The sequence below is a fragment of the Chionomys nivalis genome, chromosome X (genome assembly GCF_950005125.1).
Source record: "Chionomys nivalis chromosome X, mChiNiv1.1, whole genome shotgun sequence".
Lineage (NCBI taxonomy): Eukaryota > Metazoa > Chordata > Mammalia > Rodentia > Cricetidae > Chionomys > Chionomys nivalis.
Genome location: NC_080112.1, coordinates 73,908,839 through 73,924,692, shown reverse-complemented (window position 1 = coordinate 73,924,692; position 15,854 = coordinate 73,908,839). Strand labels below are relative to the sequence as shown.

Genomic DNA, 15,854 nt, shown 5'->3' with positions numbered 1-15,854 from the left:
CATATATTGTCGCAAAGGCCAGTTCCTCTCTTTACTCGAAGAATCACATGATAGCTTTAAAAGGATATAATTTCCAGAAAATCTCTGGTACAAAATTTGGTGTTTTGCATGTATTCTTATCTCTGCATGGGAAAATGGTAGCAATCAACATTTCATAATAATACTACAGAGTATATAATAGGAGAAAAGATAGACATTTGTCACTTAGTTTTATTCTTTTGAACTCTGAAGATGGATTACAAGTTTAAACTTTGTTTGAATTTCAGTCATCTACCTCCTACTCTATCATGCCATTTTTGTGTTCTTTGCATGGACCTACTGGAAGTCTATCTTCACACTCCCACAGCAGCCAAACCAGAAGGTAAGAGGATTTGTTGCTTCACAAAGTTAAGAACAAAAGAATCTAAAGATAACAACAAAACAAGAACAGGACAAAAGGAGAAAAAAACCTTCCCATTAAAAGAAACTCGGGCTGTTTTGTCTTTGTTTTTTCAAGTAAGGTCTCACTGTGTTGCCCAAGCTGGCCTTGAACTCCTAACCTCCAGAGACCCTGTCTCACCTCTCCTGAATAGCCAGGACTATAGTGGCATACCACCTAGCCCAGCTAAAGAAAAGCTGTAAGGGATTCATTCAGAGGAATTAAGGGTAGAATTGGCTATTGAAGGAGTTTGTGAATTCACCAGACTTGGGTATCTTTAAGACTAGGATACCACTATCTGCGGTGGAAATCTTATTAAAACAAGAAGCTGCTTTGATTTTTTTAATTATTTAAAAAAAATACCACTCCAAATTCCCACTCCCTCCCCTCCTCCACTCCCTCCACACAGCCTCCCACCCCTTCCCCTCCAATCCTAAGAGAGGACAAGGCACCCTGCTCTGTAGTAAGTACAAGGCCCTCCCTACTATCTAGGTTGATCGTGGAAGAAGGACATATATGAGAGCAAGGAAAGAGATATCTTGATTGAGGGAGCCATTATGGGGTTAGCAAGAAAACTGGGATTTGTCTCTGCCACTTTGATTTTGAGACCTCATCTAGTTCAGTTCTATGAAATTGTATTATTTTTCCGGGTGGTGGTGGCTCATGCCTTTAATCCCAGCACTCGGGAGGTAGAGATAGGTGAGTTTCTGTGAGTTTGAGGCCAGCCCGGTCTATAGAGCGAGTTCCAGGGCAGGCTCCAAAGCTATAGAGAAACCCTGTCTCGGAAAAAAAAAAAAAGAAAAAAAGAAAAAGAAAGAAAGAAAGAAAGAAAGAAAGAAAGAAAGAAAGAAAGAAAGAAATTGCATTATTTTAAAATAGTACTCAGCAAGAAACTAGAAGGGGCAATGCTAAGAAAAATTCAATAGTTAATCCAACCCATTTTAGCTGTGTTATCTTGAATCCACTTTTTTTCTTGCAGTATTTGAAAGAATTCAGAAAAGTGGTTACCTTAGGCATTTATTGTCTGTAACTGCTTTAAAACAAATTAGATTTGGAAGTAGAAAGAAACAATGGGAGATAGCTTACCAAAACTATTAACACAGGAAAAATATTATTTTATAGTATCTCCTATATGGCCAAAGGAATACAAAAGAAAAAATTTAAAGCCCAGAGAAAGATAGTAACACAGAAAGAAAATAATGGGCCAAAATGGCTAGTATCTTTTCTACAAAATGCTTAAAATATAAATGCATTAATTTATCCATTTAAAAGACTGAAATTTCTGGACATGGTCACTTAACTTGTAATCCCAGAATTCTAGAGGCTGAGTTGGGAGTATTGCCACAAATTTGAGCCCAGCCTGGGATATAGAGTAAGACTTTATCTTAAACAATAATAAATAACACTTAAAATATTATGGAACACACGTTTAATACCAGCACTCTAAAGCATAGGTAGGTATATGTCTGTGAACTTGGGTCCAGCATACACTACATAGAGAGTTCCATGGCTAGAACTACATAATGAGACCATTTCAAGAAAATATATTATAAAAGCCTGAGATTAACTAGTTTGAAATCAGATCATATATATATATATATATATATATATATATGTTATATGTCATATATATTATATATACATGATTTCAGTCTAGTTAAGATATATTTGTTCTATCTATAATAGAGTTACCATTGGTATCAAAGACATAACAGGTTGACAATAAATGATTAGAAAAATATAAGCAAATATTAATCAAAAAAAGCAAGGGTATCTGTGCTAATTTCAAACATGAGACTACATAGGAAAGAAAGGCAGGGAAGGAGGGAAGAGAGGGACTGGGATTGTTGCTTAGAAAATCAGTGTATCTGTGAGGCTCTGTGATCCATCACAACACAAATATTTCTAACAGAGTTAAGTCAAACATAAGAGAAAAAGAAATACGATATATATTGATAAATGGGTCAATTGCTCAATATGGGTCTGTGGTAGAGCATTTGACTAGCAGGTTGTTGAATTCGATCTCCTGCCTCACAAAAAAATTTAAAGAGTCAGTTCACCAATATGTTAAAGCTATTTTTAAAATGAACCTGAAAAATAGAAGCAAAACCTGGGAAAATTCTGTTCTGCAATCATAGTTAAAAAGACATCAGTTCTACATTTTCAGTCGTGCATAGAACAAGCAGAAGATCAAAAGTAAATGAAGAATCTGGGAGTATACATATAAAGAAATCTACACCCCCCCAAAAATAGCAGAATATACATTCTTCCAAGTTGCATATTGAACATTTTCCAGTATAGACAATCTGTTGGGCCACCAAAGAAGTTCATATATTTAAAACATTGAAACCATAGCAAGTATTTTCTCTAAGTACAGTGGGATAAAGCTAGAAATTAATAAGACAAAGCTATAAATTCACAAGTGTGGGGGAATGATTAATTTTATTAATTCTTGAACTATTCCATAGACTGCATTTTGAGTGTATTCACTCCCATCCCAGCACCTCCAGGACCCTTCCCCCTTCCCCTATCCACCCAACTTTGTGTCCTCATACTCTCCCATATTTAAAAAAAAGCCATCTGGTCCATTTGTGCTACCCATGTACTACTTAGTATTTGAGTGTTCACTAGAAGGTATTCAACCTACCAAGGGCCACACCCTTACATACAACTTATTTCCCCCTTTTAGAAGCTATCAGTTACCAATATCTCCTCAGCTGCAGATAGGACTTCTTACTCCACTCCTTTCTCCAAGCTGGGATTTTGTCTGTCTTGAGATTTCACAGTCTTGTGTATGCCACCAGAAGAGCTGTGAGTTCATTTGTGCAGTGACCCTGTTGAGTGTGTGAGATTGCTGCTTTAATGTGTGTATCCCCTTGTACACAGGCTCTTACAGTCTTTCTGTGCCCTCTTCTTCAGTGACCCCTGAGCCTTGGGAGATGAGGGTGTAATATAGATGTTCATTTAGGACTGAGAATTCTGTAGTCTCTTATTTTCTGCACATTGACCATTAAGTATACTCTGAACAAATGGATTGAATAAGAAATTATAGGAAAAATTAAAAATACTTTGAGGGTAATGAAAATGAGATGTAGCATAATAAAAATTGTAGGAGGTGATTAAGCAGTGCTCGTAGGAAAATTTATAATTGGAAACACATTTAAAATAATAAACATCTCAATAATCTATTTTGATGTTTTAGAGAACTGTTTAATGAAGAGTAGAAAGCCGAACATCAAAGAAAAGAAAGACAAGAAAATTAGCAGAATGAAAATAAACCAAACAGTAAGAAGACCACCCAAAGTGTTAAAGTATTTTCATACATCTCTTGTATCCAGTGCTCAGAATACATAAAGATTCTTATAATTCAGCAACTAAAGATAACCCAATTGTAAAATACAGAAAGGTCTTAACTAGCTATTTCTCTCCAAATAATATATACAATTTTCTATTAAGGACATGAAAAGTTCATGAGCACCACTACTAATTTAAGGAAATACAAATCTAGACACCAAAACCACCAAGAAGGAAACCATTAAGTGAATGAACAGATGAATGAATGAAAGATAGCATATATTGGTAAGAATGCGAAGAATTCACAATTCTTCCAAATTTGACTAGAAATATAAAATGGTAGATTGTAGTTAGGTTGTTTTTCTCTTTGGGGGCTTGCTACCCAGCTCCCAAATAACACATGGAGACTAAGTCTTACTTATGAATGTCAGGCCTTAGCTTGACTTGTTTCTAGCCAGCTTTTGTAACTCAGATTATTCTGTTTCTCTTTAACTACATTTTGACTCTGAGTTTTTTACCTTTCTTTATTCTATATATCTTTCTTTTCTTCTTAGTCCATGGCTGGCTGTGTGGCTGTGTGACTGACCCCTGGTGTCCTCCTCTCCTTCTCTTCTTCTCGATACTCACTCTTCTTTCAATCCTAGATTTCTCCTTCTACTTATTCTCTCTGACTGGCAGCCCCACCTATCCCTCTCCTGCCTGGCTATTGGCCATTCAGTTCTTTATTAGACCAATCAGGTGTTTTAGACAGGCAAAGTAACACAGCTTCACAGAGTTAAACAATTGCAACATAAAAGAATGCAGCACGTCTTTGCATCACTAGACAAATATTCACATCATAAATGAATGGAACACATCCTAAACTAGTATTCCACAACAGTATATCTGCTATGCAAAATACCTATACTTTTCCTCATAAGGTTAAATATGGAGTTACCATGTGACCCAAAAGTTCCATTCATGGGTATATACTCAAAATAATTAAAAGTAAGCATTCGAGTAAATACATATTTGCAAATCTTTATGGCAACAGTAAGCACTATAGCCAAAAGATTGAAATGACCCAAATATTCATCCTTGGAAAAATAGATGGAGGAAGTATTGTATGTCTTCCTTATGTATCAATATGTCTGTATGTATACTGTATATGAACACATGCCAGAATACCATTGGCCATAAAAGGGAATGCAGTACTGACATATAACATAGATGTACCTTGAAATATGGTAAATGAAAGACACCAAACACCCGAGGCCATACTGTTTTGAAGGCAAATTCATAGACAGAGATCCATACAGCAGATACTGGTTGTAGTCTGCCTAGAGATAAAGGAATAAAAAAATGACAACTTAGTAAGTAAAGGATTTCCTCTTGGAGTGATTAAATGTTTTGGAACTAGGTAGTTTTGTTTGCACCACAGCATGAGTAAGTTAAATGCTGCAAAATTGTGCAGTATAAAATGTACCTTATAAATAAAATACCATGTTATATTAATTTTAGCTTAATAAAAATTAAGTATCCCCTTCATGTTATGTATGAAAGCTTTTAGGTCAGGAGAAAGGCTAAGTGGCTGAGAATTTTATAGACCTAAACTTGATGAAATAATGGTAGGTTTTAATCAAGTACTGCAAATGCCTAATGCTTATGACTACATCTTTATCATTTTCAATTTGTAAAAAAGGGAAGGAGAGTTCTTTGGGTCTACTTAATAGCCACAATATTAATTTCTGTAATGATCACAACATTCCAATCTGTCATTAGTTGTCTCATCCAGAATGCTCTTATTAGCTCGCTGCTTTATAATCCTTAATAAGGCTTAGTTAGTGCCAGAAATATGCTCTCTGCCAGACATCTTGTTCTAAACTATTTGTTGAGTGACCACAGTGTGTTTATCACATCTAAATGGAAACAACTTCTGCTTGTGCCCTTCAAGTAGTGCAGGGTCCCATGAGAAAGTCACAGTCACAGGATACCTCAAAGATTAAAGCACTGCCACAAGGAACTACGTTCAATTATCAAAATTTAAATGAAAATCTAAAAAAAAAATTGCATTTTCATGTTAGTATAATTGTATTTAACAAAATAAACAGGTTTCGTTTTTATCAATTTACAATATTTACTTAAGGCATTCTTATTAGGATGCATCTACCTAGTGCACAGCAGAACTCGGGGGCTAAGAATTAAATGTTTATAAATGTACCATATTTATTGTGACAGCTTCAAATGCCTTTCCACATATCCTCAGGAGGCCATTTAATTCTCACTCTAATTGAGAATGGCAATAAATTTGCCCTGGGTATGGGTCTATTTTAAATTCACTTTTTATTTTTTAACATTTATTTAGTGTGTGTGTGTGCGCGTATGTATGTATGTACATGCACACACCTAGTCTGATCATTCTTGTCTATGTCTTTTGGCATATTTAAATGCATGTTTCACTCACACACTTTTATTTATGTTGACTATGTAACTAGGGGTGGAATTGCTAGGTCATAGTGTGGACATGCATTTAACTTGAAATCGTACATAAGTTTTCCAAACTGGATGTATAAATCCACACTCTTACCAAGATCTTCTGTTCCTCAAACTATACCATAAAAGGACTGAAAGAAAGGTACAGATTGTTAAAAAAAATATTCAACAAAAAGTAGAATCTATAATATATGAAAGATTGCCACAATTCAGCATAAAATGACAATAACTTGATTTTTTTCAATTTTGTTAGTTGTTTGAGAATTTCATACAAGTGTGATCATATTTACTACCTCCCATATTCCTCCCAGAGCCATCATCCCTGACCTACCCACCCACTCACTCATTTCCTCTTTTTATTAAACCCACCAAGTATAGCTTATGTTACTCATATATTCTTGGATGTGTGGCCTTTACTGGACCATGACCAACCCATCAGAGACCTCATCCTCAAAGGAAACTGATTAAAAACCTAATTATTGTAGTGAACAAAATACTCAAATAGATGTTTCAAGAGAATACCCCAAATGGCCCAATGAAGTCATGAATAGACGTTCATTATCACTAGTAGCTGTGAACGTACTGAGTGAAAGCACAGTAAGGTACAAAATAGTACCTTGATCCTGCCTCAAGTCATGTGACAGATTTTGTTGACTCCCCATGGGAGGCCTCACCCTCTCTGAGGAATGGATGGGGGTGAGGTGGGGAGAGGGTAGGGGGAAGTGGGAGAATGGGAGGGAGAGAACTGGGATTGGTATGAAAAATAAGATTGTTTTAAAAATAAAAAAAGAATTAAAATTCAAATGACTGGAATATCAAATAGATTTAAATAATTAATAATTGGAGTTCTAAATGATGCTTTGAGTTACTTGTTATTATCCAGCAATTTTGCACCAATCTTCTGAAGTATGTATTATTTCCTTTATTTTACAGGGTGAAAGTTTAGATCAAGAATGTCTAATTTTCCAAAGTGATTTCCTATTTTATGTTCATGATAATAAGGTTTAAACCGGAAATTCCCACGATAGAGCCTTTCCTTTTTCACCTCTGTCTACCCTTTTGTGTAGACTAAAGAAAAGTTTTCAGATCTATATTACTTGGAAAAAATAATTGGGCTTTTTTAGGCAAGATTAGCAAAATATAGCATTAAATTGGCAAAAAATATTCTGTACCAACTAGTGAGGATATCCAAATTTCTACTCATTTGCAAAATTATAATTATGCAGGCAATATCACAAGCCGTTTCATCCAGCTTTCCTGCAAGTGTCATCAGCATTATGAACCTATGAAAAAGCAATTGACACTCAATAAGTCTGCCTACTCATTGATGGGGTCCTGGCAGCAATGTATTACACAACTGTGTATACCGTCATACATGGTATAATGGAGTGGAAAGCGTGTAAGTATTGGAATTACATTAGTGCATTCAGGACCAGCTTTGCTACTTATAAGTTGATTGAGTGCAACAATAAATAAAATACTTAATTTGTCTAAGCATTCTGGGGGTTTTTGATATTTAAAAAAGAATGCCACCTATCTCATAAGATTCTTAGCCAAAGAAATGTATAAGACAAATTGGTATTTTGAGTTCAAGGACAGATAATAAATATTTTCATTTAGGTAGTTATGATTGCTTTTAATCTTTTCTGGGAACCTGAGAAAGTAAATCCTTGCCTGTTTTCTTCCAGTTCCACTTGTCCTATACAGACAAGGAACGCTATGAAAATGAAGAGAGACCTGAGGTCCAGAAGCAGATCCTTGTGGATATGGCCAAGAAGCTACCAGTGTACACAAGGACCGGGAGTGGAGGTCAGTTCATCATCTCAGTTGGGAGAGTCAGCTAGCAGGAATTAAGGAACAGGTCATCTGTGCTGGCAGGCTAGCGTCCTTTTCCTCCCATCTCTTCAAACTCACATTTCATTAGAAAACCTTTCATACAACTATCAGAGCTGGGAGAATTGTAAGTAGCTGTAATACCCTGGGTTCTACCACTAACATCTTATTATATAGCTTTATCACATTCCTGTCCTTATATTCAACCCTCCTTCTGTTTTCCATTGGATCATCTTATTTTTTTCTAATTCATTTAAAAACAAAGAGCAAACATCAGTATATAGCTACCAAATATGTATTCTTTTGTGAGTAAAATTTGCATATGAAACATGCAAAAATCTTAAGTGTACAGTTCAACAAGCTTTGGAAATTATACATGCCTGTAATCAAAGCTGCTAAAAAAATTACCATCACTCCAAGAAGTTCTGCCATACCCCTGCCCAGTCAATCCTCACACATACATACAATGATTACTCTGATAATTTTGCCTGCTCTAGAATTTTTTTATAAGTGGATGAAATCAAGTATGCACCCTTTTAGTCAGCATAATATTTGTGACATTCATTCATATTACTGTGTATTTCATTCTTTGTATTGCTCAGTAGTAATACATTGTATGAATATAACAGTTTGGTTATCTACTCAGTGGCTGATACACATTTGGGTTGTTTCCAATGCTTAGCTAGTATGAATCAGTTTGCTATGAACATCCTTATAGTAATAAAAAAAAGGAAGTTGAATCACCATTTCTGTGGTTAAATAAATACACTTGGAGGAGTTTTCCTCTCGGATTTCATTTGAATGAATAAAGCCGTACTTGCAGAGATGGCTCTCCATCTTTGAAGGTTTGGAAAGCGAGGCCCTTCTGCTGCATCATACTTTGGAAAGGGTGCTGTCAGGCACTCGGTTCATTTCTTCACCATTTGCTAACTCAGCAGCTGTTAAGAGGCAATGTGACAGGTGAAGAAATGTTAATCAGAAAACATTAAGGACTTAATTTTGTTAGAGTGGTAATGTCATAGTAGTTATTATTTTTTCAAAGTATTCATGCACACTAAAATATCTGTGATTGTTTGTTTCAATATTTGTCTTAAATGCTGAAGTAACAGAGCCAGGGGAAGGAGCAGAATAAAGAAAAATGGCACATTATTGAACTTGTTGACTCTAGGTATTGATACATGTGGTTCATTGTACTCTTAACCCTATGTCAGTGGATGTTTGAAAATAGTGATGATTGATTTTTGTTGTCATCTTAATTGGATTAAGAAAAACATAGAGTGTGGTGGTACACACTTTTAATCCCAGCACTTGGGAGGAAGAGGCAGGTGAATCTCTGTGAATTTGAGGCTAGCCCCTCTACAGAACAAGCTCCAAGCCAGCCAAGGCTACATAGTGAGACTATCTTGAAAAAAGAGGAGGGTGCAGAGCAAGGCACAGTACTAAGATGCACCTTGGGCATGACTCTGGGGGCTCTGACAGACCTGCTCTGAATATGAATGGCACAATCCTATGAGCTGGTGTCCCATGCTGAATAAAAAGAAAAAAAGGAGAAAAAAGCCACTGTGGATTTCTCTTTCTCTGTCCCCTGGTCCACTCACCACTATAACCATGTGCCACTCCTTCTCCATGCATTCCGTTCCTTGCTGGACTATATTCCTTTAAGCCAGAATCTGTAATGAATCTATCTTCTCTTGAGTTGTTTTATCAAGGTATTTTACCACACAGATAAGAAAAGTAGCTAATAAAAAACTTCCATGATACTAATATTTTAAGTGATTGATAGGCACAAGACACTGGTCCAAGTTATAGGAATACAGATCTAGATAGGCCAGGTCTCTTATGGAGCAGAAATTCTTTCTTTATTAAATTACATCATTGCATCATTTCCCCCTTTTCCATTCTAACCCTCTTCATGCAGCCCCTTGCTTTCTCTCAGATACGTGACTTCTATTTCTTTAATTGTATAAGCATGCACGTGTGTGTATTGGTGCAGTAGGTCCTTCTGTATTTGCATTGCTTTCATTGGTTGAATAAAGAAACTGCCTTGACCTTTTGATAGGGCAGCCCTTAGGTGGGTGGAGCAGACAGAATTGAATGCTGGGAAGAGGGGCAGAGTGGCAAGACGCCATGGTTCTCCTGCCCAAGATGGATGCTGGTTAGACTCATGCCGGTAAGCCACTCCCTCGTGGTGAACACAGATTAATAGAAATGGGTTAGATCAAGATGTGAGAGTTAGCCAGTAAGAGGCTAGATCTTATGGGCCAAGCAGTAATTTAATTAATACAATTTCTGTGTGGTTATTTCAGGCGTAAGCAAGCCCGGTGGGATGAACAAAGGGCCCGTTCTCTCCTACTACAGTGTATGTGTGTGTGTACCTAAATATGTAAATACAACCAGCGCCTTCCATACAATGATACTTGTATGTATATGATTTCAGGGCAGAACACTTGGTAGTGGCTAGCCAATTGATGTTCTCTTCCCCAGGGAGGACTATTTCTCCTGTTCTCAGCATTCCTTAGTTGCCTGTAGTTCTTTGTTTATGGTTGAAGCCTCATGTGATTTACTCCTTCCATGTTAGTATGTTGTCCTTGTTTGGGTTTTGTTTAGGCAGTCCTGCTGATGAGATTTTGTGGACATAGCTACCCTGACATTTTTCGAAGAGACACACAGTCTCACAGCAGACTTCCTTTTCCTCTCTATTACAATCTTTCTGTCACCCCTTCTGTAAATTTCCCTGAACTTTTAGTCCAAGAGTTGTATTACACATATCACTTGGGACTGAGCTCCACAACTCTGCATTTTGATCAGTTATGCTTTTTCTGTAACATTCTCTGTCTGTTGCACAGAGGTATTTCATTGATGAGGGTTGAGAAGTATGCACATCTGTGGATATAAGAATAAATGTTTAGGATGAAGTTAGGAAATATGCTGGTTTAGTAAAATAGAAGTTTGTAGGTTCTCCTTCATGATCCGTGGTCACTAGCCCTGGGTTGGTGGGTAGGTTCTCAGTACTAGGCATGATTTCACTCTTGTTGAGTAGGTCTTAAGTCTAATTAGAGAGCTACTGGTTAGTGCAAAAGTATGCATGCCACTACTGCACCCTTAGGGTTTTATGCCATGCTAGTCATTATTGTAGTTAATAGATACTATAGTAGGCTAGGACTCTTGTTTGCTTCCTTCCCTTGGAAACTTGCATGGTACCAGAAGCTGGTCTTCATGTAGGAAGCAGAGACTTTCAGGTCAGATCCAGTTTGAATCTTCTGAGTCCTATATGGCTTCTTCAGCAATAGTGACTTGCCTTAAACCTTTGGGAAGCAAACAAGGGCAAGATCTGTAGCCTATAATGTTTTGGGAGTCTCTTGGACAACCCTGACAACAACTCAAGAGGGCTTCTTATACTTAGCCTTGAAGTTTTTATTAGACAGTCTATGGCTCAAGGGGTGTGTTATATGCCCAGGTGGGAAAATTTTCATTTAAACCCTATACACACACATATAAAAAGAGACTTCTATGTATTATATGTAATGTTAGATAAATAATAATATAATTCTTTATGGCTTTTTCAGATATCCTTAATATTAGTTTTACCTCCCTCTCCTTCTGTATTGATCTCCCTTCTTATTAGAATTATCATACATATTATTATCATACATATTTTTTATTATGCTGATGTATGTTCCCTCTAGTCCTCTTCTCTCTAGGACTTTTATTATGAAGATATGATAGACTTTGTCAAAGGCTTTTTTGACATCTATTGAAATGATAATGTGATTTTTATTTTTAAGTTCACTTAGGTGGTTTATCACATTTATTGACTTATGTATGTTATACCATACCTTCATCTGGGGGATAAAATCAACTTGGTCAGGATTTTTATTTTTAAGTTCACTTAGGTGGTTTATCACATTTATTGACTTATGTATGTTATACCATACCTTCATCTGGGGGATAAAATCAACTTGGTCAGGGTGGGCAATCTCTCTGATGTATGTCTGTATTCTATTTGTAAATATTTTATTTATGATTTTTGAATCTACATTCATCAGGGAATTTGGCCTGTAGGAGTGGTTTGTTTTTTTTTTTTTTGTTTTGTTTTGTTTTGTTTTGTTTTTGGTGCTTTTGCTTAGTTTTTGTAATATATAAATACTGACTTCCTAAAAGAAGTTTCCTTTTGTTTCCATTTTTTGAATAATTTAAAAATTACTGCCTATAGATCTTGAAAGTGTGGTAGAATTCTCCTGTGAGTCCATATGGGTTTGAACTTTTTTTTTAAAGACAGAAGGCTTACTGTTTCAATCTCCTTGTTTAGTATAGGTTGTTGATCTCTTCTTGATTTAATTTTGATAATTTGGATGAATCAAGAAATTCATTTATTTCTTTAAGATTTTCTAACTTAATGGAGTAAATATTTTAAGGTATTCCTTTATAATATTCTGAATTTATTTGGGTTTTTTATGTTTTTGTGTTTGTTTCTAATTTGACTTGTATATTTCTCCCTTTTGTTTAGTTGGACCAAGGATCTGTCAATCTTTTTTATGTTCTCAAAGAATCAGCTCTTGGATTCATTGATTCTTTCTAATTTTTTTGCTTTTATTTTATTAGTTTCTGCTGTGATTTTTATTATTTATCCATAGACTAGGTTTGGGTTTGATTTGTTCTTGTTTTTCTGAATTTGTGAGTTACATCAGTAAGTTATTTACTTCTGCTCTTTCTTATTTTTTAAATTGGGGTTTATTTTTATGAAGATTTTTTGATGTAGGCACTTAAAGCTATAAATTTCCATTTTACGGTTACTTTTGAAACGTCTCAGATGTTTTTGTGTTGTGTTTTCATTTTCATTTAGTTCCAAGAAAATTTTTTTCTCAATTGACCCACTCATTCAGTAATGAGTTGTTTAATATCCATAAGTTTGTGTATTTACTAGAATTTGCTGTTAATTTTAAGTTTTATTGTATCATGGTAAGATATACATGAAGTTTTTTTTAGTGTTTCTGAACTTGTTAAGATTTGTTTTGTAGTTTGTGATGTGGTATGTTATAGAGGGGTTTCCATGGGATGCTGAGTAGACTATATATCCTCTGGTGTTTGTGTAGATGTCTGTTAAGTCCATTTAATGTATGAGGCCAACTAATTCTGATGTTTCTCTGTTTATTTTTTGTCCATATGACATGTGTATTGGAAAAAATAGGGCATTGAAATTACCTACAATTAATGAACTGATGTTAGTTTGTGTCTTTAGTTTCAGTAGTATTTTTTAATGAAATTAGGTGTAGTAGAATCTGTTGGATATGTACTTAAGATAGTAATAGCTTCTTGTTTAATTGTTCCTTTGATTAAAATGAGATCCCTTTTTATAACTTCTGATTGGTTTTAGTTGGAAGTCTATTTTGTTAGATATTAGCATGCAATGTGTGCTTGCTTCCTGGTCCTATTTGATTGAAGTACTTTTGTCCATCCTTTCCCTCTACATTGGTACCTATCTTTAAAACTACCATGAGTTTCTTAAAAACAAAAGAAAGATTTTGTTTCTTGACCCATTCAGTCAGCATGTGTCTTTTGATGAGAAAATTGAGGGCATTGATATTTAAAGATTTTATTGAAAGATGTGTGTTGATTGCAGCCATTGTGTTTTTGTTTCTTTCTTGTTGCTATTTGTGTTCTCAGTGGTCCTTCATGTTTCAGTAATTACAGCTTCATTTGTTTTCTTTCTACAGTCTCTTGGCTATGTTTATTCTTCAGCTGAAGTACTGCTCCTTGTATTTAGCGTTGGTCTGCTGGTTATAAAAAGTTTTACAGCTCTTTGTATCATGTGAAGTTTTGCTTTTTTCCCTTCAACTATGAAAGATAATTTTTTTAGTTACAACAGTCTGGGTTGATAGTCATGCTCCTTTAGAACTTAGAATGCATTGCTCCAGGCACTTTTGGCTTTCAGAGCTTCCATGGAGAAATCAGCTATTGTTCTCATGGGTTTCCTTTACATGTTACATGCCTTATCTCTTATAGCTTTTGAAATTCTTTCTTCTGTATACTTAGTATTTTAATGTTGGAGGGAGGCTGCTTGTTCATCCCAGCCACCCAGCTAGCTTAGCCCTGAAATAACCACACAGAAACTGTATTAATTAAATCACTGCTTGGCTCATTAGCTCTAGCTTCTTATTGGCTAACTCTTACATCTTAATTTAATCCATTTCTGTTAATCTGTATATCACCACAAGGATGTGGTCTACCAGCAAAGTTCTGGCACATCTGACTCTGGCAGCGGCTCGATAACAACTCTCTGACCCCACCCTTCTTTCTCCCAACATTCAGTCCTGTTCTCCCCACCTACCTAAGTTCCACCCTATCAATAGGCCAAGGCAGTTTTTTTTTATTCATTAATGGTAATCACAGCATACAGAGGGAACTCCCAGTTCACCTCCCCTTTTCTGTTTAAATAATAAAGGAAGGTTTTAACTTTAACATAGTAAAATTACATATAACAAAACAGGTATCAAGCAAGAATTACAGTTACAATATTTATACTTACTTTATCTTTTATCATGATTAAGGAAAACTATAACTATAAATACCTATCTATTCTTCAATTCCACCAAAGACTCCAGAAGGATATAATATTATCTAAGTAAACAGAAAGTGCATTGTAAACAACTTCCAAAACTCTAGAATTGATAGAGACATCTCACTGCCTGGATGGTCACCCAAAGTTCTTCTGTACCATTGGGGTGTCCATCTTCAGCCTTCTGACCCACAGTATCCAGCAGACTTTTTCATGAAGCAGGAAATTTCAAAGATAGTTCTGCCTATATTGGCAGTTTGCCAGTCACTTTCTTTTATATCCTGCAGAATGTCTAGTAGAGTATTTTATGAAGTAGGAACCCCAAAGAACCATCTCACCTTTAGACAATTTTAGCAGTCATTTGTCTGTGGGTCCTGCATGTCCAGTCAAACAGTTTAGGCAAGAACAGTTTCTTGCCCAAATGGCTAGCAAACTCCATAAGGAGCCTCTTCAATGCCCATCTTCCTCTTGAAGTAGCTAGTGCTGCCTGGAGCAGATGTGTCTCATTGTCATGAAAGTCCTAAGTTACTAAAACATTTAAAATGCCATATTCTGAAGGTCTCTGAAAGATTTGAAGAATACCTATCTAACTGAAATATATCTCTATACATTGAGAAAAATCTAACTAACATGACTACAAGCTTGACTATTATAGATGATTATATATTAACCTATATTTCTTAATTATACATTACAGTTTTATTATTTATTTATTTATTTGTTAAAGATTTCTGCCTTCTCCCCGCCACCACCTCCCATTTCCCTCCCCCTCCCCCATGAAGTCCCCCTCCCTCATCATCCCTAAGAGTAATCCGGGTTCCCTGCCCTGTGGGAAATCCAAGGACCACCCAGTTCCATCCAGGTCTAGTAAGGTGAGCATTCAAACTGCCTAGGCTCCCACAAAGCCAGTACGTGCAGTAGGATCAAAAACCCATTGCCATTGTTCTTGAGTTCTCAGTAGTCCTCATTGTCTATTATGTTCAGCAAGTCCGGTTTTATCCCATGCTTTTTCAGACCCAGGCCAGCTGGCCTTGGTGAGTTCCTGATAGAACATCTCCATTGTCTCAGTGTGTGGGTGCACCCCTCGCGGTCCTGAGTTCCTTGCTTGTGCTCTGTCTCCTGCTCTTGATTTGGACCTTGAGATTTCAGTCCGGTGCTCCAATGTGGATCTTTGTCTCTGTCTCCTTTCATCGCCTAAATGTTTTTCTTTGGGTTCACCTTCTTAATTAGCTTCTCTAGGATCATGCATAATAGGCTCAACGTCCCCTATTCATGGCTAGA

The 15,854-nt window shown here is 36.1% G+C and overlaps 1 protein-coding gene across 1 annotated transcript in view; it reads left to right on the top strand.

The window, feature by feature from the left end:
• Zdhhc15 (zinc finger DHHC-type palmitoyltransferase 15) overlaps window positions 1-15,854 on the top strand; it is a 114,428-nt gene that overhangs the window by 55,014 nt on the left and 43,560 nt on the right. Inside the window, exons 3-4 of the mRNA XM_057760415.1 lie at window positions 267-361; window positions 7,873-7,993. Of these exons, the coding sequence (XP_057616398.1) occupies window positions 267-361; window positions 7,873-7,993 (216 nt within the window). The remainder of the gene's footprint in view (window positions 1-266; window positions 362-7,872; window positions 7,994-15,854) is intronic.